At 29.3% G+C, this 26,392-nt stretch overlaps 1 protein-coding gene across 5 annotated transcripts in view; it reads left to right on the forward strand.

Moving 5' to 3' along the window:
- Positions 1-26,392, forward strand: part of LOC142330127 (testis-expressed protein 2-like) — a 115,296-nt gene that overhangs the window by 34,332 nt on the left and 54,572 nt on the right. For 3 of the 5 annotated variants that reach the window (XM_075375211.1, XM_075375213.1, XM_075375214.1), the window contains exons 3-4: positions 22,161-22,283; positions 25,273-26,096. In XM_075375211.1, coding sequence (XP_075231326.1) covers positions 22,161-22,283; positions 25,273-26,096 — 947 coding nt within the window. Of the gene's footprint in view, positions 1-6,467; positions 6,612-9,526; positions 9,772-22,160; positions 22,284-25,272; positions 26,097-26,392 lie in introns of those variants that run through there. The other 2 variants (XM_075375210.1, XM_075375215.1) reach the window with 2 other exon arrangements.

The following is a 26,392-nucleotide window of genomic DNA, read 5'->3' on the forward strand; positions in this document are numbered from 1 at the left end:
TGTAAAAATTCAATTTTTTTCATTTCCTTAGACATTTTAAAATGTCTAAAAATATTTATATAGTTCAGATATATAGATTTTCATATTATTATTATTTTTAAACAAGTTGCAACTATACACATTAGATTACTATCTTGGGAAAATCCTTTGTCAAAAATTTTATTTTAGAACATTTTTCCTACTGTTCTTGGTTGCAAAATTTGAATTATAGTCATTTTTTTTATATTATGTATATAAAAATATTATTTTGTATATATATATATATATTGTTTTACTGTATTTAATTTTTTTAAGATTCATCTTATTCTTTGCTAATGTTAAATTATATTTTTAATTCTATAATATAAACCACCTATTACAGAATATTGAGATAAGACAACTTAATTTTATCATGAAAGTACTTTCATGGGAAACTGTTTCTTCAGTCATTAGTCATTATTGAATATTTAATTAAATTGCATATTATTTTAGAATTTGTAATATGCAGTTTAATTCAATCGTGACTGAGAAGATCCCATGAAAGTATTTTCATGATAAAATTAAGGTAAGATACATATTGTCTAATGTCTGTACTAGATGGTTTATATTATAGAATTTAAAAAAATATATATATTTATATTTTATTTTTGTTTTAATTTGCCAAAATTAGAGCCTACAAAGAAGTATAGGAGAGGTCAGGGAATAAAAAAACTGCCTCTAAATGCAGTATTATTAACATTGCATCGTAAATTTATAAGGAAAGGAGTGATCTGCAGAATACAATTTTTTATCAAGTAAAAACTTTTTTTTAACTCAAAAAAAGTTATTTTCAATATAGTAATATAACAGACTTTTATGTTATTTATCTCCCATATATGACTGGGACTTTTAAAACAGTTTTAGCCTGTTATGGTGTTCAAAATGAATATTGCCATCTACATAAATTCTTTTAAGACAAGGTTTTTATGTAGGTAATTTATTCCTTGTATTTATAAATCAAAGTACAGGGTCATTCACGGGAACCGGATGTTTTTAAAATAATCATAAAATATTGAATATTTACTTTAAAAAAGTTTTATTGGTAATGAAACACTTGTTAAATCAAAGCATTTGTTACTTACTCATGAACGAAAAATTATGTCCGGCAAGTGATGTCCATTTTGGGCAATAAATTGTTGTAGCGTTTCACGGTAACTGGCCTCAATTCTTTGCAGCATGTCTACATCAATCTGGGTGACGTGTGCGATCTTTAGGTCCTCCAATGTACGCGGTTTATTGCCGTACACACGCGATTTCAGAAACCCCACAGAAAAAAAACACAACTACTCAAGTCGGGGGACCGAGGGGGTCAAGGAATGTCGCCGAATCTGGAAACGATCCGTCCCGGAAACAAGATACGGAGAACAGCCATCGTTGCCCTCGCTGTGTGCGCTGTAGCTCCATCCTGCTGGAATAACACATTTTGAAAATCGATTTTCCGGTTTCGTAACTCAGGGATGAAAAACGTATTCAACATCGCAATGTAACGATCAGCTGTTACAGTTACGGCAGCGTCATTTTCTTCAAAAAAAATATGGTCCAATAACACCGACCTTTCCTATTGCACATCAGACAGTCACCTTTGGGCTATGAAGTGGTCTCTCGTGAAGCTGATGTGGGTCTCTTTCTGCCCAATACCGGCAATTCTGTTTGTTGACGAAGCCATTCAGATTAAATTGGGCTTCGTCACTCATTAACAATAACAAATTTTCATTTTCTTCAAAAACGGTGAGCATTTGTCGACAAAATTGTAATCGCTGCGTGAAATCCTGCTCGTTTAACTGCTGCACGACGGCTATCTTGTAAGGATGGAAATGCAGGTCTGTATGCAGAATTCGTCTTACCGTACTTGTGCTCATTTGAAGCACTGCTGAATGCCTCTGAATAGAGCGGCGTGGGCTTCTGACGATGGCTTCCCTTACTCGTTCGATGTTCTCCGGAGTGCTAGCAGTTCGTCGGGGACCCGGTGGTTTTTACTTCAATATTGAACCACTTGTTCGAAGGTTGTTTACGTATCGCAATATATTGTTACGAGAAGGGAGACTTGCATTACGATGGATATTAAACTGACGGCGGAAATCTCGCTGAACAGCAGTTACGGATTCGTCATTTCGTACAAAACTGTCATACGCGTACAGGCGTTGGTTTAGCGTCCACGGCTCCATCTCAACGACTAAAATGTAAATGCTATGAACAAAGGAAACGTCAGACACCAGCCACGCGCCCCTCCCACCACGAACGCCCGAGTACAACCCACTTCAAAAACATCCGGTTCCCGTGAATGACGCTGTATTTGAAAAACTAAAGATACAGACATATTATTGCATGTTTCTTGTTTTGTTTCATCTATTACATTGATTTTTAGCAGAGAGGCCATCTTCTCATTTTTCTATTACAACATCTGGTCTAACAAGTAGACACCTCCTTTAGTATTATTGTAACCGAGTGTTATGTCAGATTTTTTTCAGGTGCTGTCAATGACTCCTTCGTCATTAGCCATTGCAATACATGTCACGAGCTTTCCTGCTTTTGGTTTATTAGAGAGCACTGTGAGGTTTTAGTCAAAAAGAAACATTGTACTTCCAACTTTTCTGTGACTGTATGTTGGATTGATAAGTTCGTTGGGCAGCTTTCTTTTGTTCCTTTTTATAGTGCCAATTATTGTGAGTTGATGTTCCTGCAAAAGTTTATGGACAAGCGACACACTTGTGAACCAATTGTCAAGAGTTATGTTACAATCACTCCCCTTTACAGATTTTGTCAACTTTTTGACAAAGAAATCTGCCACTGGAATTCCAGAAGGTACTGTATCTTTGCTGAGATATGGCATTGCATCAATGACATACTTCATTAAATTGACACACATGATAATGAGCTTAATGCCACATCTGTTCGGTTTTGATGAGATATACTTTCGAAAGGGACAACACCCTCAGAATCCCACCAACTGTTCATGTATTGTTAGGTACGACCCTGATGTATATGACTTGCAACAATTATTTTACTTATTTTTTAATAGGTGCAAGTTTTTTAAGTTTTTGTCTCTCAGGCCTTGATCTCTTGTCATCAAATCGAACACAGTTTATCAAAAAGTTGAACCCCACTTTGGACATTGTTGACTTACAGCGTCTGGAACCATAAGAATCATGAAACAATATATCTGTTGTCAGGTGGTTGTCTTTCAAAGCCGCAGATAAAATGAGGAGTCCGATTAGTGCATGTATTTCTTCCAGGTTTGTGTCCTTCAAAGTGGAATTATTCTTGTTGGCATAGTTATTTGTTTATAAACTAATTTCTTCATTTGTATGAAGATCAAACGTATCCATTATTTTATTGTCTAAAAAAAACTTGAAGCACTCTTTTGGCTGCATGGTATCTTTAGCTTGAGAGGTTGATCCTGGTTGTCTATAAATAATATTTTGTTTCTTGGTTTTGCCCCTCCAAGGGGCACTGATTGTCTTCCATATGTAGCTTTTTCCAATAAGTTCATCATCATTTGCAGTCACCAATAAATCATTTGAAACATCCTGTAAGTGTGGTTCACTTTGGGATTTTTTCTTTTTTGGATAGGCTCAGATTCAGTGTTTTTAATTTCTATCTCAGCTTGATCTTCTAATTCCTCCTTGTTTGGTAGGTAGTCGGGATTCTCATCCATGTCATCATCAGGCTCCAATTCTTCTACTTCAAGGATGTCTTCCATGCCTTCCCCCTCCTCATCAGATAGTTCTTTTAATAACTGAAGGATTTCCTCTGGATCATAAGTTTTCTCCATTCTGACTGGAATAAAAACAGAAAAACGTTTAGTAAATTATACGTTAATATTAACTGTACATAAAATTTACATACGACCAGAGCAGCACTTATTGCTAACTCTACATAAATAATACGTATACTAAAATACCTTAATTAGTAACTACACGTAAGTTTTATGTACCTTCTTTCTGGACAAAGTGATGAAAAAATATAAATAGCAACGTCAGGCACTTGAAACATGGAAACACTACAGAACACTACAAAGCATAGCTGGGAGGGTGGGGATATCTGTGAATAACAGTACTCCCCACCCTCCTGATCATCACCCATACACATAAATTTTACATGCATTAGTTGTCTAGGGTTAATATATCTTCCACCAGCCTAATCTGTCTTATTTAATAATATTCTCCCTCAAACTTAATTTTTCTGAAATTCATCTTATGACATATTTATTTTCATTCTATCAGCTCACCTTATTTTCAACATCCTTCTATAACCACTTTTCAAAGCCCTCTCTTTATTCTCTTAACCTGTTTTACTGAAACAAAACTACCCTACTTTTAGATATTTTTAAGAATTTCTTTCTAATTTTTAGATTTGATGGGAGCAGACTATTTTTTTTCATATTTAAGCACCTTGCATGTGCCAGTGTGCTTTTGCTGCCTGTCATACTTTATTACTTTGTTCTTTATTTGAATGTTTGCTACGTAAATAACCAAATTTTATCTTATTTCATTGTGGTTGTTTTAGTTTTATTTATTTTTAAACTGAATTTCTCTTCAAGCATCAATTTATGGCATTCAGTTTTTCGTGTAACTCATTCTTCCTTCTCCATAGAAACATTTTCATCAGGTTTAACATATTCTCTACTTGAATACTGTATTATTACTTCATTCTCAAATTTTTCCCTCAGTTTTCATATTGCTTACTTTGTGCTAACACAAAAGTTTTTTCGCACAGAAAAACAAAAAATACTCCTTCTTTTAAGCAAATTTAGAACGGCATCATGTGTTATGAACAGTTTTCTAATGTAAAATTTTGATGGCAGGTAGTAAAATTTCACGTAGTATTATTTAACTTTAGTAAATCTATGCCATCTGGATTTTAAAACACGACATTGGCCATTAACATTTTATATCACACCTCCTACTTTTCAGGACACTGCTCTCCAAGTCATTCTAAGTGTTGTGGATCATTTAGTTTTAAAGGATTCTATTTACTGTCTTATCTAAGACCCATATTCAAGTTGAAAAATATTATCCTTTTTTGCTTCTTCTTTTACTCTTAAAAAGAGTAGATGATTCGATTGTACAGATTGTATAAATAACTTTTCTTTTCTTACATTTAAGTTCTGTATATATTCTTTTCCTTTTATGTTTTAATTACCATAAAATTATCTTTTATATACTTAAAATACATTTTTATTCTTAAATGTCATACTAATGGCTAAATTCTATTAAGATAATTAAGTTATCAAGAGATGACAGTATTATGTAATTAAAGTTTAATTTATTTTTAAAATATTGACCTTTTTGACATTCATATTTATTTAAATATATATATATATATATATTTTTTAAATAACTTAAAAACTAACTTTGTTATATTTGAATTGCTGTACATTATTTCCTAAGGTATGATGAGTCATTCCTCATTCTGTCGTGATGTATTACAGTTATGTGCATTGAATTAATTAGCTGAAAAGAAAATTAACTATTTTTATGTTGAGATGTCTAATCTTTATTAATATATTTTTTCTCTCATATATTATAGTAGCACTCCTATCTTTTTTAAAAAAAAATATTGTAAAACTTAATGCAACAATAATATTGAATGGTTTTTAACTATTACTTTTCTAAGATAAATAATTTTTTTTAATGTAAAATTTCAATAATTTATTGTAATTTTTTAATTACAATAAACTTTTTTTCTAACAGAGATGATGTGGTTTTCTGACAGAATTTTACAATAATCTGTAAAATGCACTTCTAAAAAATGTTATTTTTAAAATACATATATTGATGTAAGAATATAAAAACTGGTCCAGTAAAAAAATTTTTTAAGTAGAGCTTATAAAATAATGTATTTGTTAAGTGTCACTAGGAAATTTTTGAATTATCTTGAATGAATTTTTTTATACATATTATAAATCATTTACTGTTTTAATTACGGGTTATGAGTGAATATGTTATGTTTTTAAACATAGAGTTAGGTTTTACATGACAAATAGCATGATCAAGGATTAATATTCAAGGTTATATGAAGAGGTAGCATTAGTAATCGGTTAATTATAAGAAATCTAAATATGGTCAAATAATATTTAAATTGCTATTTGTAGTGCTGTGTTAGAAATTTGATTTCGGAGTGTAAAAAAAAAATTAAATAAAACATTCTAACAGATGGAAAAGTAAGCAAGGTTAGTTCATTCAGGTTATTATTATTGCTTCTGAAAGTTATAAGGGTTGGTACTATGGTACTTGAATCTGGAAGGACGCAGGTGATGTACTTTACTTTCCCATAAAAAAGTTAAGTTCAATAAATCTATTGATTGTTTTTTTTTCAATTAATTAAGTACATGTGGAAATTAAAAAAATAAATTTATTTTTAAAAATATCCGAATAATCTATTTAAATTTATATTATACTAAATAATTTACTTGTTTTCTTTTCTTTAAATTAAAACTGGATTTTCAGAATGTTTATTTTATTCGATAATCGATAAATCGTCAAAAAAATACGATAATAATTATTTGAAAATAGATCATTAAAAGTAAAAATAAACAAAAATGAGTGTTAGAAGAAAAAGTCCTAACAAAGTGACATTAGGAATGATAAAAGGTATTTTTTTATTAATAAATAGTATTTTTCTCCATATTTTTTGTCATTGTTGCTTGATGTGCTGTTTATTTTTGTGTTGCAGCTTTTTTATGTTATGTTCTATGGGTTATTTATTATTATAGTTTATATATATATTGATTGAAAGAATTTTAAAAAGTTGTTCTTATTAATAACCATCAAATCGGTAATTAAAAGTACTTTTAATACCCCTTTTAATCTAAAGAAATTACACCCTCGTTTAGTTTTATAAGTTTTTTTTTTACATAAAATAAAATGGCAGTAAGGGCCTATTCTTGTCAGTGGATCCTCATTTCTTGGGAATTTTATGACTGTAGCAAAGATGTACAGTGTTGAATGAATAGTGAATTTTATTGTACAAAATTATTTTTAAAAATTGACTGAAAGTACTCTTGACCTGAAAGTACTTTTTTATTACCGATTTGCTGATTATAAATTAAAATTAGTCTCTTTAATATACATTTGTATTCCATACAGTCAAATTTCTTTTAATGAAGATTATAAATTAAAAATTCCAAGATCTCTCAGTTTTTGAAATAAAATTTTTATTAAAAATGTTAATATAATTTTTATTTGAAACTTCACTGCCTATTTTCCCATTTTCAGCTATAAACCTTTGATAGCTTTTACTGAAAATTACTAACATTTGTCAATGAATGTTGACAATGATTAAGACATCAGTTTATTCAAAAAATACCCTTCTTAATTTTGGTCAGTGAGTCTTCTTATTTCCAATATAAGTATTGCCTTTCTTTGCATGTATACATTTGTTTCTTTTGTAACCCAGTAAATGTGTAAAAAAAACCTTCCACTAGGTGTTTAACATAGATTGGCCAATGATTGATCAAGAATAAAAAAGGTGAAAAGTTAACATGTGCTATAATTAAACACACTTCTCTGTGTGAAAGCTTCTTTATTAACCCTGCAGTCTCTAAAGCTGATAAAATTATCTATTTAAGCCACCCACTTCCATTTAAATTAAACCAATAGAAGGTTATTGATGAAACCATATATCTGTTCCTTTAGAAGCATTTACATTAGGTAGTGTAATTTAAGTAATTCAAGTAAGAAAAGTTATATTATTGCCTCAATGCAATATCTACATAAATCATCCTACATATTTATTTGATGGTTGTTAAATATTTATGAAGTGACTAAATATGAAATAGTACTATTCTTTTGAGTTTCACTTTCATGATATCCCAAGACTTTGGTGATTAATGATTGCTTCAGAGCAAACAAAATTCTAACCAAAAGTGATTAACAAAAGTAAAATAAAATTATGTATTAACTGAATTAGATTGGATATATTAAAAAATGAATTAAGACACAGAAATTAATGAAAGAACTAGCAAACATTTTGTGGACTGTTGTAAAACAAACTTTTAAAAACTAATAATAAAACTGGCAATAAAAATTGATTTAATACTTTAACAATTATCTGGACTTTATGAACTTGGTACTTAAATAAAAACATTACAGTTACCAGCCACACCTGAAAACAGTGTACCCGCAGTCTGAAGCTTAATTAAGCATCTAAAGATATAATTATTAACAAATCTAAATTATGTAATAGCAAACCTAATTATTCACCAATCTGAATATATGTTGCTTATAATCAACCCAAGACCATTAAAATGCAGGTAATATTCACCTCTAAGTTACACTTTTAGTTTATTCCCTACAGGGAGTTATTCATTATTACTTTCAGAAAAAGTAATACTGAGTGGTGCTTCTTGTACGTCAAATACTTTACAAGCAACACAGCTATAAGAAAGACTAAGGTAGACACTGCAAAGCAACCAATGTATGTACTATTGTGAAACAACATATTATTGCTTCAACACAGTAGGGAAAAATAATATTAATAAGTACGTCAGTTGAAGTATTCTTTGTTGAAAAAAAAGTTAGTAATAAAACTAATAGACATTAGTTTCTTACCTTTGGTTTAGTATATGTATGGGTGGATAAATTTTGATCTACAATAACCTATCCTGACTTGCCCTGACTGCATTATTTTCACATTTTTACTATCTATTTGTATGTTAATGTAGGAGAGATTAGAACTTGTAGTTTAATTCAATATTCACTTCAGGTGTTAGGTATGTTTTGAAATCAATCTTTTGGTGGTCAGCCACCAGACTGGAAACAAAAGTCCTCAAACTGTTCTGTCTACAGGCAGCCCCCCCCATCAAATCATACCAAGGATAAATCTCCTTAGTATCCTTAGCATGGACTTAACTGAATCTGACTTATATTTTTTATTGAATCCAAAACAGGGAAGAAGGGATAATAAAAATAGGTGAATAAATGAGGAAGACCATGATTGTGGTAGATTATGATCTACCACAAAAGAATTTCCACAAGAATGGCCTGCTTCAGGCATTATGCATCCTGGGTAATAATATTTCTTGCTGAAAATATTATTTGAAGTTTTAATCATTTTAAGATTCATTTAGGATATTTTAACTGTAAAATTTTATGTTCCTTATATGAATTTTTTGTATAGTGCCATTGTCTGATTGCTAATAGCCAATATATGGTTGAGGTATAGCAATTTTATCATTTATAGATTATATAAATAAGGTGTGACTATTACATTAATCAATATCATGTGTGTTTCTGAAGAGTTTATTCCATAATTATAGACTGTGTATGCTTTGACAGTGCTGCGCCTAGGCAGTGTATAATAGCAGATAGGATATCAAATTTAACATAGTTGACTGTGTTATTAAGTCATTCAATAATATTTAAATGATCTATCGATAAGCTCTTTAATAAATATATGTGTAAATTATATAGATTAAACTTAATGAAATTGTTTTTCTTATTGTTATTTTTCTAAATGTATAACTAATGTGGCATTGACTGCTTTGGTATAGTTAGTCAGTCGGTAATGTTACAGCATGCAGTGATATTACACTAACGTTGTATTACTTAAGTGTTATTTTATTATTAATTTTAATAATGGTACATTAGATGGAATTGTTTTATTGATGTAATGCAGTTAAAACTGTTCTAATTGAAAGATCCATTTAATTAATTTATTTCTTAATTTATTATCGTTATTGAGTGACTTTTGTAGTTGCAAAGTCTTCTTAGTAACAAGACCGATATTCTTTTATTGTTTTTGCTATGGAAAGTAAGTATTTGATTGTTTATTATTACAAAATTGTTCATAAAAAATTAGTTAATTGTATGTCTTTAGTTATGAAATTATCATAACTATAAAGATTAGTATTTTTATATTTGTTTATGCTTGCAGATTTTTTTTTTTTTTTTTTTTAATTACATTTTAAAATTAAATGTAGTAGGTCATTTGTGATTTATTGGATGAGTATTTCTAAGTTTTTAAATATAAGTAAATGAAATTTCTTTACATTTACTCATTTTGGTTTTTAAAATGTCTTCTTTATACTTTTTTATTAATAAAAAATAGTTTTTTTAGAATTGCAGCCAATTAAGTAGAGAGCAATAAGTATTAATATTAAAATATAGATTTATTCTGAATAAATATAGGAGTTACCAATTGTTTTACTATATTTTATTCTTATTGCCTAATCTTATACTACTTGTTTTATATTATTCAAATCAACGTGAACCTGTAAATGTTATAATCATTTCTCACTCAACAGCATGCATCAAAAGAAATAGATTCCATACACTCTTCTATACAAGTAATAGTATATACTACAGTTATAGTTAGTACCGTACAAAAATAAACTAAAAGTGGAAGTTGATTTTGATTATTAAACAATCATTCTTAGCAAGTATAGGAGAATTAATAAAAATAAATAAAACTGAAAGAAGAAAAAACAGAAAGATTAGTTCTTATAAAATGCTTAATAAAAAATTGTTTCTATCTGTATTTAAAAAATAATAATTTTAAACAAAAAAATAAATGATAAGATCTCAAGTTTAAAGTAAATGATTAGCTTATATTAAAAAAAGCTTCTCCTTCAGTTAATGAGATTTATTCAAAGAATATTAAGCTAAAAAGCCTTGTTTAAACTAGTTTTTTGCTTTTGATTAAGCCTTTCCAAAGTGAAATTATCCTGTATTATTTTTTAGTTAATTATTTCTATTTATTTATAAGTACAATTAGTGAAAAGGGAAAAAATATATAAATCAATATATATATATATATATAATGTTTGTTTAATAATCAAAATACCTTTGTAGTTAATTTTTTTTCTTGCTAATGGCTCTAGAATGTTTTTCTTTAATAGAATTCAGTTGTGTTTGAAATTAAAAAAAAAACATTTTTAGCAACACTGTTTGCTTATTATTAACCACAGCATTGTTTATTTGCTTGCATTGTGATTCATTTGAAGTTGAATGATGATTTTTTAATTAAGAATTCACATAGAATGTAAATGATGCAATATATTGCATTTGAATTGCACCTAGTTTGTTTATGGTATTGAATGTTATCTGTGAGTATTTTCTACATTCTAGTAGGTTAGGGTATTTTTTGTATGTGTGTATAATTTTCCATTGCATTTGAATTGCTCCTAGTTTGTTTATGGTATTGAATGTTATCTGTGGGTATATTGTACTATTCTAGCAGGTTAGGGTATTTTTTGTATGTGTGTATAATTTTCCATTGGTATTATTGTATTTGTGATTTTGTCTGTTAGTTTATATTAATACTAATCATGATAAAATCAATAATCTATGTGTACTAGAAAAATGTTTTAGTATGAGTGAAACTTATACATCTGAAATTTTTGGTTCATATCATAAACACGGACAACAGAATATTTTGGTATATTTATATTTGTGATTCCAACAATTTTTTTTTTTATAAGAAATTAAATTTAAGAATATTATTATAATATTTATGCTATTATAATATAACATAATGAAATAATGAGTTGAAATATTAAACTCATTATTTAAAATATTATGTAAAGTTGACATTATCATGTATTAAACTGTATTTAATTTTGAACCATAATTTTAATAAAATTTATAAAAAAATTGATGATTTAAATGTATAAAATGTTTTTCATCAACCTTACAGATGTGTACAGTGTTTTTTTTTTTTTAAATAATAATTTTTAGAAAAAATATAAATTCAAAATTTAAAAACCTACTTATTTGGATTATGATGGCTTACCAGAATCCTATGTAAAATTAAAAATTTCTATTTACTATTTAATTAATTATTTACAGTTAATTTTTAATTTAATTTCTATTAACAATGTTTTTGTAATATAAATTTTTGAAAGTGTTTACACATTTTAAAACACTATATAGACGCTTATTAATTTATTAATTTATTGTTACATTTTTACTGGTATATTTTCAATAAATAGTTTAAGATGATTTTTAATAAAAATATAAAACAACTTTTATGGACCCTTCACACAAAAAGTTTAATTTAATTGTTATTATTTAACTTATTTTTCATAATCCTACTCAGCCAATCTCTGTAATGGATTGGTAGTCTTTCTGTCTTTCACCTGGAAGGTTTTAGGTTTATTTTCTTTAGGCTTTGTATTTTTCACATGCTACACAATTAATTTCTCATCACAAAAAAAAAATATATATAGGATAGCTATTAATTGAATATTGGCCTGTAGTTATTGGAAAAGAATAAATACTTCAACTAAAAAGGTTATATTTGGAAGGAGGAAATAAAATAAAATGGTTTAAATAATGTTACTGATTTATAATGTTAGTGATAATATAAGTAGTATATTTAGTAGTATGTAGATTGTTCTTATGATAAAAGTTCACAATTTTTACTGTGATTAAAAAAAAAAACATCAAATATTAACTTATTATCTTTTTTATATTTATTTCTGCTTGCAAATTGGTCATACTGACAATAAATTTATTAGATTCCATAATTTCAATAGTAGGCAAGGTGATACAAGAAACAAGTCTTAAGTTAATCAATTATAATGTTTAAAAAATTGTTTTACTATTATTAGTATATAATTCATTAATATGATGTAATAGATGTTTGTGTAAATGAAGATAGTTTTTTATTATTATAATAACCTGGAAGTGAAATACAATTATATAAAATAAATATATTAGGTCATTGCCAAATATAGCGCTAGTCATTCTCAATAACTACAGTTACCATATAGATAGATTATATCATGGTTAAGCAAAGATTTAGAAATCATCTCGTTGACTGCAAAACTTACCCTGGAGCAGACATTGATAGCGACTATAATTTGGTGATAATGAAATGTAGATTGGGGTTTAAAAACCTAAAGAAAAGGTGTCAGATGAATCGGTGGAATTTAGAGAAGCTTGAGGAAGAGGAGGTAAGAAGATTTTTGAGGAGGACATCGCAAGAGGTCTGAGTAAATACGATAAGGTAGAAAATATAGAAGAAGAATGGGAGAATGTTAAAAAGGAAATTCTTAAATTTGCAGAAGTAAACTTAGGCAAAACAAAAAGAGTGTATATTGTATATATATTGTATATTGTATATATATTGTATATTGTATATATATTGTAATATATAGCATTAAATATATCTGGCCACACCTCAAATCGTCAACCTTCTACACATGAAGAATATGCACTGATCCTTTAATATCCAAAAATTTTAGTTCCATAATTGCTTAATAATATTAAGATCATTTTCTTCTTTATTAAATCTACATTTTAATCTTATAAAGCAGTAATAAATTTCATTAACTACTAAATTCTGTCTCTATGAATCATGAGACCTTGCCAATGGTGAGGGGACTTGAGTGCTCAGTGATACAGAGTAGCTGGACTGAAGGTGCAACCATATCAGAGAGGTATCTGTTAAGAACCAGACTAAGAAATGACTCCTGAAAGAGGACAGCAGCTCTTTCAGTAGTTGTTAAGGGCGTAAGTCAGGACGATTTAAATATATCAACATCACCCAATTTTCCGAATACTGCGCAGCTGAAAGCAATTGAAAACTATGGCTATTTTTTTTTAAAGAAAATGTAGCTCTCTGCATTTTCATGTAATAAAGATGGAGGCACCTTCCTTGATAAAATATTCCAGAGTTCCCCGTTCAGATCTCGGGTGGGGACTACTAGAGAAGGGGTCACCAGAAAATTAAAAAATAACATTCTACGAGTCGGAGCATGTTATGTATGTTAGAAGTCTAAAAAGAGTTGGTAGGCTAGAAAATTTAAAGAGAGAAATGGATAGGTTAAATGTAGATGTAGTAGGAATTAGCAAGGTTCGGTGGGAAGAGGAAAACGACTTTTGGTGAGATGATTTTAACTCAGAGTCAAATAAAGGGCACCTAGACGTAGGAGTCATAATGAACAAGAAGATAAGGAAGAGAGTAGAGTATTTCAAAAAGCTTAGCAATCAAATCATAATCAGCATAAACTCAAAACTAAGCTGACAACGATTGATAATGTCTATATGCCTACAAGTACCCATGATGACGATGAATAAGAGTTTGTACACAAAGAAACTGACGAAGCAATTAAATACATAGAAGGGGATGAAAATTTAATAATAGTTGGAGATTGGAATGCAAGCATTGAAAAAGGCAAGGAAGGAAATATTGTGGGTGAATACGGACTGGGCAAAAGTAATGAAAGAAGGGATCGACTTATTGAGTTTTGCATGAAGTATAATTTAATAATTGCCAACAGCCAGTTAAAAAATCATAATAGAAGAATATACACATGGAAAAAGATGGTGATACTGCAAGGTATTAGATAGATTATATCATGGTTAAATAAAGATTTAGAAATCAACTCGTTGACTGCAAAGTATATCCTGCGGCAGACATTGATAGCAACCATAATTTAGTGATAATGAAATGTAGATGGGGGTTTAAAAACTTGAAGAAAAGGTGTTAGATGAATCGGTGGAATTTAGAGAAGCTTGAGTAAGAGGAAATAAAAAAGATATTTGAGGATACATCGCAAGAGGTCCGAGTAAATACGATAAGGTAGAAAATATAGATGGAGCATACAGGAAAGTTAAGGAGAATTTTGTGGTACATAAATTAAAAGCTAATATGTTAAATAAAGATGGTACACTTATTTATAATGGGAAAGAAAAGATCAACAGTTGGGTGGAATATATTGAAGAGTTATACGGAGGAAATAAATTAGAAACTGGTGTTATAGAGAAATAAGAGGAAGTCGAAGAGAATGAAAAGGGAGATATAATACTGAGATGTGAATTTAATAGAGCATTAAAGATCTGAATGGCAGAAAGGCTTCTGGGATAGACAGGATACCTGGAAAATTACTGTGCAGTGTAGGTGAGGAAGCGATAGATAGATTAAATGTAAAGAACACAGAACAATTAGTTTAACTACTCATGCATCAAAAATCTTAAGTAGAATTCTGTACAGAAGAATTGAGAGAAGAGTGGAGGAAGTGTTAGGAGAAGACCGATTTGGTTTTAGGAAAAGTATAGGGGCTAGGGAAGCAATTTTAGTGCTCAGATTAATGACAGAAGGAAGATTACAGAAAAACAAATCAACATACATGGCATTTATACACTTAGAAAAGGCATTTGATAATGTAGACTGGAATAAAATATTCAGAATTTAAAAAAATGTAGGGTTCGAGTATAGACATAGAAGAACAATTGCTAACATTTACAGGAACAAAACTGCAACAGTAATAATCATAGAACATAAGAAAGAAGCCGTAATAAAAAAGGGAGTCTGACAAGGATGTTCCCTATCCCCATTACTTTTTAATTTTTACAAAGAACTAGCAGTTAATGATGTTAAAGAACAATTTAGACCCAGAGTAACAGTGCAAGGTGAAAAGATAAAGATGCTACGATTTGCTAATGATATAATAATTCTAACTGAGAGTAAAAAAGATTTAGAAGAAACAATGAATGGCATGGATGAAGTCCTATGCAAGAACTACTGCATGAAAATAAATAAGAAAAAATGAAAATAATGAAATGTAATAGAAATAATGTAGATAGACCACTGAATATAAAAATAGGAAAAGAAATTATTATGGAAGTAAAAGAATTTTGTTATTTGGGAAGTAGAATTACTAAAGATGGATGAAGCAGGAGCAATATAAAATGCCAAATAGCACAGGAGAAATGAGCTCAGTCAGAAATATAATTTACTAACATAAAAAATTGATTTAAACATCAGGAAAACATTTTTGAAAGAACACGTTTTGAGCGTAGCATTATATGGAAGTGAAACTTGAATGATTGGAGTACCTGAGAAGAAAAGATTAGAAGCTTTTGAAATGTGTGCTTAGGAGAATGTTAAAAAGCAGATAGGTGGATATAGTGACAAATGAAGAGGAAATGTGGCAAACTGATGAAAAAAGAAGCATTTGCAAAAATATAATTAAAAGAAGAGACAGGACTTGTAGGCCACATGTTAAGTCATCCTGGAATAGTTGCTTTGAAATTGGAGGGACAGATAAATGGGGAAAATTGTGCATTCAGGCAACGTTTGGAATATGTAAAACAAATTTTTAGGGATGTACAATGTAGGGAGTATACCTAAATGAAACAACTGGCACTAGGTATGGAATCTTAGAGAGCTGCATCAAACCAGTCAAATGACTGAAGGCAAAAAATACTAAATTAAATTAATATTAAATAATTATATTATTACGAAAAATGTATTAATTTCTAACATTTCTAAGATACTATTACTGATTCATATTATGTTATATAAAAGACTGTAATTATTTTAATTTTATTTTTCATTTATATTTTATTAATTTCTGTTCCACTAAAATAACACATTCATTTATTTTCAGTTGGATGTTCTAAGTCCTTAGAACGCAGGAAAAATAAAGATATTATTTTGAATTTATAAAAATGTATGATAAAAAAAAAACATGTTTGAGAGTAGTTGGTGAAGATGTATATCAATTTAGTTTTGATTGCTGCTAATAAAAACTTGTAAAAGGATTATATCGCATACATAAAAATTGGAAGCAGGTTAATCAAGAATATAATTAAGGACTTCAGTAGGTTATAGCATGTTAAAGCAACATCTTGAGGGAACTGGGGTAATGGCATCTGGGATATGAACATAAGGGAGTTTTGGTAGAAGTTAAGATAGTCATTATACATTACAAACTGATGTGTAATATTTATGAAAAAGGGGAATTTCCGTGTAGACTTAAAAAAAAGTGTTATAGTAATGATACCAAAGGTTACAGGGGCAGATAAATGTGAAGAATATAGAACAATTAGTTTAACTAGTCATGCATCAAAAATCTTAACTAGAATTCTATACAGAAGAATTGAGAGGAGAGTGGAGGAAGTGTTAGGAGAAGACCAATTTGGTTTCAGGAAAAGTATAGGGACGAGGGAAGCAATTTTAGGCCTCAGATTAATAGTAGAAGGAAGATTAAAGAAAAACAAACCAACTTACTTGGCGTTTATAGACCTAGAAAAGGCATTCGATAACGTAGACTGGAATAAAATGTTCAGCATTTTAAAAAAATTAAGGTTCAAATACAGAGATAGAAGAACAATTGCCAACATGTACAGGAACCAAACAGCAGCAGTAATAATTGAAGAACATAAGAAAGAAGCCGTAATAAGAAAGGGAGTCCGACAAGGATGTTCCCTATCTCCGTTACTTTTTAATCTTTACATGGAACTAGCAGTTAATGATGTTAAAGAACAATTTAGATTCGGAGTAACAGTACAAGGTGAAAAGATAAAGATGCTACGATTTGCTGATGATATAGTAATTGTAGCCGAGAGTAAAAAGGATTTAGAAGAAACAATGAACGGCATAGATGAAGTCCTACGCAAGAACTATCGCATGAAAATAAACAAGAAGAAAACAATAGTAATGAAATGTAGTAGAAATAACGAAGATGGACCACTGAATATGAAAATAGGAGGAGAAGATTATGGAGGTAGAAGAATTTTGTTATTTGGGAAGTAGAATTACTAAAGATGGACGAAGCAGGAGCGATATAAAATGCCGAATAGCAGAAGCTAAACGAGCCTTCAGTAAGAAATATAATTTGTTTACATCAAAAATTAATTTATATGTCAGGAAAAGATTTTTGAAAGTGTATGTTTGGAGTGTTGCTTTATATGGAAGTGAAACTTGGACAATCGGAGTATCTGAGAAGAAAAGATTAGAAGCTTTTGAAATGTGGTGCTATAGGAGAATGTTAAAAATCAGATGGGTGGATAAAGTGACAAATGAAGAGGTATTGCGGCAAATAGATGAAGAAAGAAGAATAATTAAAAGAAGAGACAGACTTATAGGCCACATACTAAGGCATCCTGGAGTAGTCGCTTTAATATTGTAAGGACAGGTAGAAGGGAAAAATTGTGTAGGCAGGCCACGTTTGGAATATGTAAAACAAATTGTTAGGGATGTAGGATGTAGGGGGTATACCGAAATGAAACGACTAGCACTAGATAGGGAATCTTGGAGAGCTGCATCAAACCAGTCAAATGACTGAAGACAAAAAAAAAAAAAAAACTGTTACCATATTTCAAGGATAGCTTAGTAGGAAAATTGAGAAGAAATGTGTTTTTCTGTTTCTTAATCGATTTGAATATACTTTTGCATATCAGCATAAATCCATTAAAATGTAGGTATCATTCTTTACTCTAATGTTCACTTTGTTCATAACAGGAATTTACTTTACAGCTAACACTATTTCATTTTAAAAAAGTAACTCTGATGCTGCTTGTATCTCAGATGTAAAGCATCTGAGATATAAGCACATGAATATTACATCATGACACATCCATCGCACCATATGATGATTACATCTGATATTGTAATAGATGAAAGAAGCTCTGGAGCAGGTAGTGTTACAAATTAATATACCTTTCTGTTGTGGGCCAACATGTTATATGTACATTCCCTTAATTCAAACAGAGAAATAATCTGCTGACAGATTATAAGTAGTCTATACAATATTTTATTATACATTGAAAAAATATTTTTACAATATTATACATTGTAAATTTAAACATGGTGACTTTCTCATTTAAAAAAAATTTTCAAATTTATCCCTTTTTCATTGATTGTGTTTTAAAATTAAATAAAGAATACAAATTAACTAGTTATAAGATTTACCACAAAAATAAACCATTAATTCATCCTTCTTTAAGAAAAATAAAACAAAAGTAAAATAGAATAAAACTATGAAAACACTCATGGGAAAAATAATGTGAAACATTATTTTTTATTTCTCTAGGTTTGTGATTAAATTTTATATCACAAAATTCAAATCCTTGTACTTAATAAACTCACAGCCTAGTGACAGTTCGTACACAGTCCACCATTTCATTCAATCTATCTCACCTAAGTATTCACCTTAAGAACTTTATCAAAACATGTCATCCTACTTGAGCTCAATGTAGAACATCTATCAGTAAAATATACTACATCTTCCTCCCTAGGATTACAGAATCTTAGGGAGAATTATAGAAGGGGTCAATGGGTTACTATTTAGTATCAACATATAACCATGATCTAAGTACTGTACTCATAAAGTGTCCTGAAAACTTATCCCCAGTTTAGGATCATCCAGCTGATGATCTATATTTTGCACCATAAGATCAACTGGGCAGTCATATTTTACAACTTATCTGCCTCCATACCTTAAACCAGATCTTCTCTTTTCAATTACTTTCATAGAGAAGTTGTTGAGTATCTTCTCTATAATAATGACTTACTTTTGAGGTAAAGCTTATTATTCAAAAAGGACAATTTGAAAATGTTTTAAGATGAGAAAGCCATCACATTTAAATTTAGAATGTATAATATAGTAAAAATATTATTTTTAATGTATAATGAAATATTGCATTGTGATTACTTACGAGATGTGGATATTAAATAACAAGACTAATGCTGCCGCAGAAGAACTGCACATGTGCCAAATTCATACGACCGACAGCTATGTCACGTGAAGCCTTCTCTGTCGATTGTTGCCACTCCAGTTTCTCTAAACATATTAGTCAGGTTGTGGCCTTCGTTTGGATAACATCTATTTTTTTGTTTTGCCGAAAAAATGATAATTGTTTTATTAGAACCAAGAATTGTCGTGAAATTTCCTATGAAACTTGGAAAAACCGCTACTGAAACTTATCTTTTATTAAAAAAAAAGTATATGGTAATGAATGTTTATCACTTGTGCAGGTTTTTAAGCATTAACAGTGGTTTAAGCATTTCCAAGATTGTTGAGAAGATGTTGAAGATGATGTTCGGCCGCGTGGCCCTTCTATTTCAAAAACGAATAAAAATATTGAAAAAATTGGTAATCTGATCCGATCTGACCATCAGTTAACTATTCTTGTCTTTATTCAAGGTCCTTGCTCAACTCTGTGAAAAAATAAGAAATAAACAACCCAAATTGTGGAAGAACAAGTCATGGGTTCTTCATCAGGACAATGCACCAGCTCACACTGCATTGTCTGTCAAGACGTTTCTAGCCAAGTATAACATCCCAGTGTTAGACCATCTGCCTTATTCGCCTGACCTGGCACCATGTGACTTTTATCTGTTCCCCAAGGTCAAATCCGCATTAAAAGGAACAAGATTTCAGAACGTTGCAGCTGTGAAAGAAAAAGTGGCATGCATCATGAAAGGGTCCACAAAAGAAGACTTTCAAATAGTTTTTTCCCTTTTAAATAATATATCAGTAGTAAAGTACATCAATGGAGATATAATTCCTTAATATTTGTGTTTACAGTTTCTATCTGGGTGCTACCATAAAACCATTTTTCCTTACTATTCAAAACACCTTCCTTATGGAATACCATGATATTTTGATTTCTCTACGTTTGTGAAAAAAGGTGATATTACAATATTTCTTGAGCTTATCTATTATCATTTGTTGTAGACATTTTGGCTCAATTGCAGAAGAACCAACGTTATCTACATATAGCAGAATCCTAATATTAATAATAGACTTTCCATATATAAATATCATTGTAAATGATAAAATGTAATATAAAAAAAGTTTTTGGAGCTCTCATTCAGCTCATCTTTAGTGATCTAGTGGTATTGTTAACTGATATTTTCATGTGGTTAAGAAGTACATTTTGTATGGTAAAATTCGTTTTTTGTTTAAACCTTATTGAGGGTAAAAGTGCTGAAAATTTGGATGTATTTATCTGCTTATTTTTTTATACATTGTAGTTTTATTTATTAATTTCTTTTTAAATAAGAGAATTTTAAAATTCTCAGGGCTAAAAAAGATTTATGTTTTTTTTAATATCTATTGATAATTGATATCATCTAATTACTGAATTATCATCTATTATCAGTGCATTTACTTAAACATTAGTTTTTCAAAATTTTAAATTTCTTTATAAAATGCATTTTAAATTAATTTTATTTACTTAAGCTTATTCCATAGATTATGAAAAATAATAATTTAACAGAGTACAGATTATTTTTATAGATTATAAAACAATTTACTTATTACTGAATTACTTTATACAACATTTTTTCTACTTATTAATTATCCTTTACTTTATAGAAAACTTTTTTTTTTAATGGTATTGGAACTAATCTGAAAAAATTGTTATATTCTGTAATACATTTTTAAAAAAATGAAAATTATTTTTCTGAATTTTAGTAATGCTGAGGACATAATAAATATTTATTTTTGTAATCAGTATTCTGAATATCTTCAAATTGAATTTTAATAATTTCAACTTGAAAATTTTCAAAATGAACATACAGAGTAGCAATTAAATATCATTATTGGCATTATAAAAAATTAAAAAAAAATGAAAATAGTATGGCAAAATAAGTTATCAGTCTGGGGATTATGTCAGGTATAGTCAAGCTTTCTAATCCATCTTTAAATAAAAGTACAAAAAAGTGATTTTTAAAAATTTGATCAAATATTTAAAAGTATGTTTGCAAAGTCTTTTTTTTACAAATTTTTGTGTGTAAATTTCATCATACTATTTACAAGTACTGATTTTGTGACTTTTTTTTAATGTTTTTTTTTTTTATTTTATATCACGAGTTATTATGGTATCCAAAGGTTTTACATTAATTATTTACATATTTGTTTTAAAAAAACACAATTTTTGAGCTATTACATCATTTGTTTTATGAAAATTTAAAATATTTTTGTTTGACCAGGTTTACATTTAATTTAATTAATAGTTTGCACTGGCTTTGAATGTGGAATGGGAAATCAATTTTCTGCATGGAAACATAATATTAGTAATTTAATTTTAATATGGAAAGTTGTTGACTAGTATTGATTTTTATTTGTCTTTAATAGAAATATTATTGAATTAAAAAATTTGATTCTATTAAAAAAAGAATAAGTTAATAGTAGAAATTGTTAAATCATTTAATTTGTAATATAGTGATGCATTTTTACTATTAGATAATTTTTTAAATGTTAAACCTTACATTATTGATTTATTTATATCAAAATTAAAAAAATTATTTAGTTGGAATCAAGGCATGTTGTTTAAATGAAGTGCATTTTTATCTATTTTAACTATTTGCACGCACTCTTGTGACTTAATTGATAAGCAACAGAAAAAACATGGTATTTATATTACAATAAAAAAAACTTACTATGTCCTTAATTTTAACAGGTAAATCAGCTTCTACATCAATAACAAATATTGCAATAAGATTTCATGCAGATGATGAAGAGTTAGAGCAAGTTGTTCAGCCGAGTATCGAAACTAGCCTTACTGAAACTGCAAGTAAAAGAGGTATATGTTTTTTTTCATATTCTCATATAGATATGTATTATTTTCTCTGAAATATATTGTTTATTTGTTTTATTGTTACTTTTTTTGGGGTCTTATTTCAAAAGCGAACACATTTCCAAAATTGCTATTTAAAGCAGTAAAAAATAAGTCTTACTTGTATTCACTGTTATAGAGGCCAAAATGAGGCAGTATCCTGTAAAATTTAATCGAACAGATCCTCCCTGTATTACATTGGTGCCAAGAATGTATAAAAAGGAGTCTAGCATAGATCTTGATGTACCACCGCATTCCTCATGATTCTGTCTTTTCACTCATAAACTCTCCTTTCTCTTCATATGGGTCCCAGTAATTGGATCTCACAGGTTAACCAAGTGGTGAACAGTTTGATGTGTAAAATTGTAACATTGTACATAGGAACACCATAATATCGCCACCAACAATCAGCAATTATATTCATCGCAGGTCTAATATACTCTTTTATAATACTTAGTAACATGTCTTTCATTTGATTGGGGAAAGCTTATAGAAAATCTTCTTTTGTTTCTCCGAAAATTCCCACAAACACCCACTGCTGAGGGTAAATCACTTTTTGACTTTGTATTTTCACCTTGAAAAAAAACTTGTCTATTTCCACATTCAGATCATTCCCACCTATTATTACTGGGTTATGGAACATGATGTCCACATACATTTCCCATCCCTTACAAAATTTTTCCAATCAGTAACAACAGCACTACACAAACCAAATTCTTCATTATAAAACTTAAAACTGATATATTCCTTACTCCATGCATATAGGAAATAAACCACAACTTCCAATTTCAGTTTGCTGGATTGCAGCCTCATATCATTCTTTAAATGAACAGATTTGTGACACTTTGGCTTTGCATAACAACATTTATCTTCCCTGTCGCTGGATGAAAGAAACACTTCATGACACTGTCACAAAACCTAGGATTATGCTCTTTGGCTTTAAAAACAAACAGCATATTGTGATGTGTATTTTGCATTTCATGGATTAAGTAATCAACCTCATGTCAGATGAAAATAATGAATACTGACAAGCACAGCAAATACACGATTGAAATAATTGACTACATCGGCTAGTACACAGCCAGCAATACAACTATTTTATATTATCATAAAATTATCATAATCATGACAAATAAGAAAAGCATTAGCAATTAAATATTACATATTATTATTTAAACCATAAATAATTTACATAATGATGTTTATTAGTCATACAAAATCTGAAAATTAAGCCATGTCCAATTTTGTGCTATCAAAATAAAATCCCTTTTATTGTTAATTTACAATCATATACCAGTATGTAAAAGTGTAACACATGCAATACATGTGTGATGTATGAGATACCATCTCTCCCAAAAATGCAAAATAATTCCAAAAAATGATATTTCTAATGAATGATGTTTAATAATTATTAGTAATAATTAGTATAATCATAATTAGTAATATATTAAGTGAACTGATTTTGCCATTACCTTCTTTATTGAGTTAAATGTAATGTAATACATTATGTTTAGTTAACCAAATTGTTGGTGATATTCAACCCTACAAGAAACACACTTTGTAATGTTTGCTGTAGGGATTAGCTGTAAAATGAACATCATTACTGTTCTGACTGTGTCACATTGGATGCTTTACATGTGTTGCAACCAAAAGAAAGTCCGGAACAGTTAATATAAAACAATAAATTAATGTAGACCGTTGTACGCAGAATATTTACCTATACTATCTACTGCACAAATGAAATATATTAAATAATTTGTTATATTTTTTACTTGCTTTTCTTCAATTCACAATGTTTTTTTTTTCATGTTTATCCTCAAATCTTGCATCTTTAATTTAACATACTTCCTGACATTGACGATTGATGAAATTTTGCACAGTTACTAAGGTCAGGTGACAATACAATATTCCACTATTACTTTTGCAAACATCCCCTAGTAAATTAAGGGTGCAGGTGTAATAATTTAACATACTTCCTGACATTGCCTATTGATGAAATTTTGCACAGTTACTAAGGTTGGGTGACAATACAATATTCCACCATTAATTTTGTAGATATCCCCCTGTACAGAGGTAAATTAAGGGTGCGGGTATAAAAAATTGCAAAATCTGCAGAATGGCTATGTGGGATTTTTGGGGTTGCAGGTGATAACAAATCTGATAGCCGTTTGACATAAAAAAATGACAAAAACTTGGTGTGGAAGTTTTGTGTAAGAATACACTTTGGCATATACGGCTTTCACGTAATACAGACAAAAGCCATTCAATTTCCTTCCCTGTACAGCTATGTAACTGTTGAATGCCAAATGCTGCCATTAATGTTATCATGGGCATCAACCATCCATAAAATGCAAGGTAGCACTGTAGATTACGCAGTTGTTTATCTGGGTCCAAAGCTCTTTGCTGAAGGTCAAGCATACGTCAGCCTTAGCCGAGTTCGATCTCTCGATGGACTTAGGATCATAGAATTGGACAACTCCAAATTAACAAATAGAAAAACTTGCAATAAAGAAAACCATACATTATCAGAGATGGATCAAATGAGAAATCTTTATAAAAACTCATAAAAACATTTGTCAAAAATTGTGATAATTAAGTAAATGAAATAAAAACTTCACTATTTCGTTACTTTATGTAGTAAATATTTGATTGAAAATTTATGTGATATTGTATAAATATATTCAGAATTTCATAAAGGACCAAATTATTCTTATATAAATAATATTTATGTAAATAATGACTGGGTTCTTTCTTTCAATGAAACTGGTATTTTTTGAATACACCTTCTACCACATTTTGTTCACCTGTAAATTATTCTGTATTTTACTTTCAATGGGTAAGATGTTAAACTGTCAGTGTGATAGTTTTAATGACAATTCTATTTAAAAATTAAAAAAAGTAATTTACCTGTTTGAAATAACTAATTACTGTTTATTTATTTGTTGAATGTTTACAGAACCAGTAGAAGATGAAATTCCGTCAGTGTCGTCTTCAATGCAATTATTGACACCGACCTCTTCCCATAGTGAACTATCAGGGTCTTCAATACCTTTATCGGCATCATCAACTGTTCTTGGTCGACTCGGTAAACGATCAGCAAGTTTGGAATCGGCAGCACCTACTGAACCGAGTTCTGGTGATGCTTGGAGACTATTTAGAGAAGTTCGTGGTAGAATAACTAAAACTGTTGAAGAAAAAATAGAGGAGATTAAAAGCGATAGATTAAAAAGTAATAAGGGGAAACAAAAGCATAAATTAGGTACGAAAGTTGAGCATTCAAGTATTAGTGATTCGGAAGATCAGTCAGAAAGCTCACCGTCATTAAGACCTAGTGATAATTTTATACTTAGTAGTACATTAGAGAAAAAAGACTGTGATTTAACAATAATAAAAAAGAACGACAATCAGAGTGATTCTGGAAGAAGCACACCGGTGATTGGTGGTGGCTCTTCAAGTGAAAAAGATGATTTCACAAACAGTAATAACCAAAAAGATAAAAGTATTATTGATGATGATTGTAAAAAGAAGGATAAATTTGATCAACAATCAGATAAAATTTCAAAAAAGAAAGAAAAACAAAATATTTCGTTTGGTGTGGAAGAGAAAATTGCTACTGATGAAAAGAAAAAAGATAAATTAGAAGATGAAAGTTATAAATCAAAAGAAAAGAAATCACGTAGATTTCATTTTAGAGAAAGATTTCATGGAAGTCCTGATAAAAAGAAAGAAGAAATGTCTATGAAATTTTCTTCTCTGAAAGATGGAGATGACAGTGAAGAGGTGAATTTATTGTTATAAAAATTTAAATTAGTAATACTTCTTATTTAAGCTTTATATGTTATTATACTGAAGGATTATTTAAAGTAGTTAAAATCAACTAAAGTATTTTATTTATTAACTTGACTTTAGTTTTAGGTACCTAACTGTTTTATTTCATGCCTGTTAGTTTTGTTCTTTCCCATAGAGTAGCTTCTCTTAGACTTCTGAATATGCAATTTTCTAATGTAAAATTATCATAAAATATACAAATTTTGTAATTTATTTTAAACTTAACTAAAGTTAGCATTACCTATATT

This window comes from Lycorma delicatula, chromosome 9 (genome assembly GCF_047948215.1).
Source record: "Lycorma delicatula isolate Av1 chromosome 9, ASM4794821v1, whole genome shotgun sequence".
Lineage (NCBI taxonomy): Eukaryota > Metazoa > Arthropoda > Insecta > Hemiptera > Fulgoridae > Lycorma > Lycorma delicatula.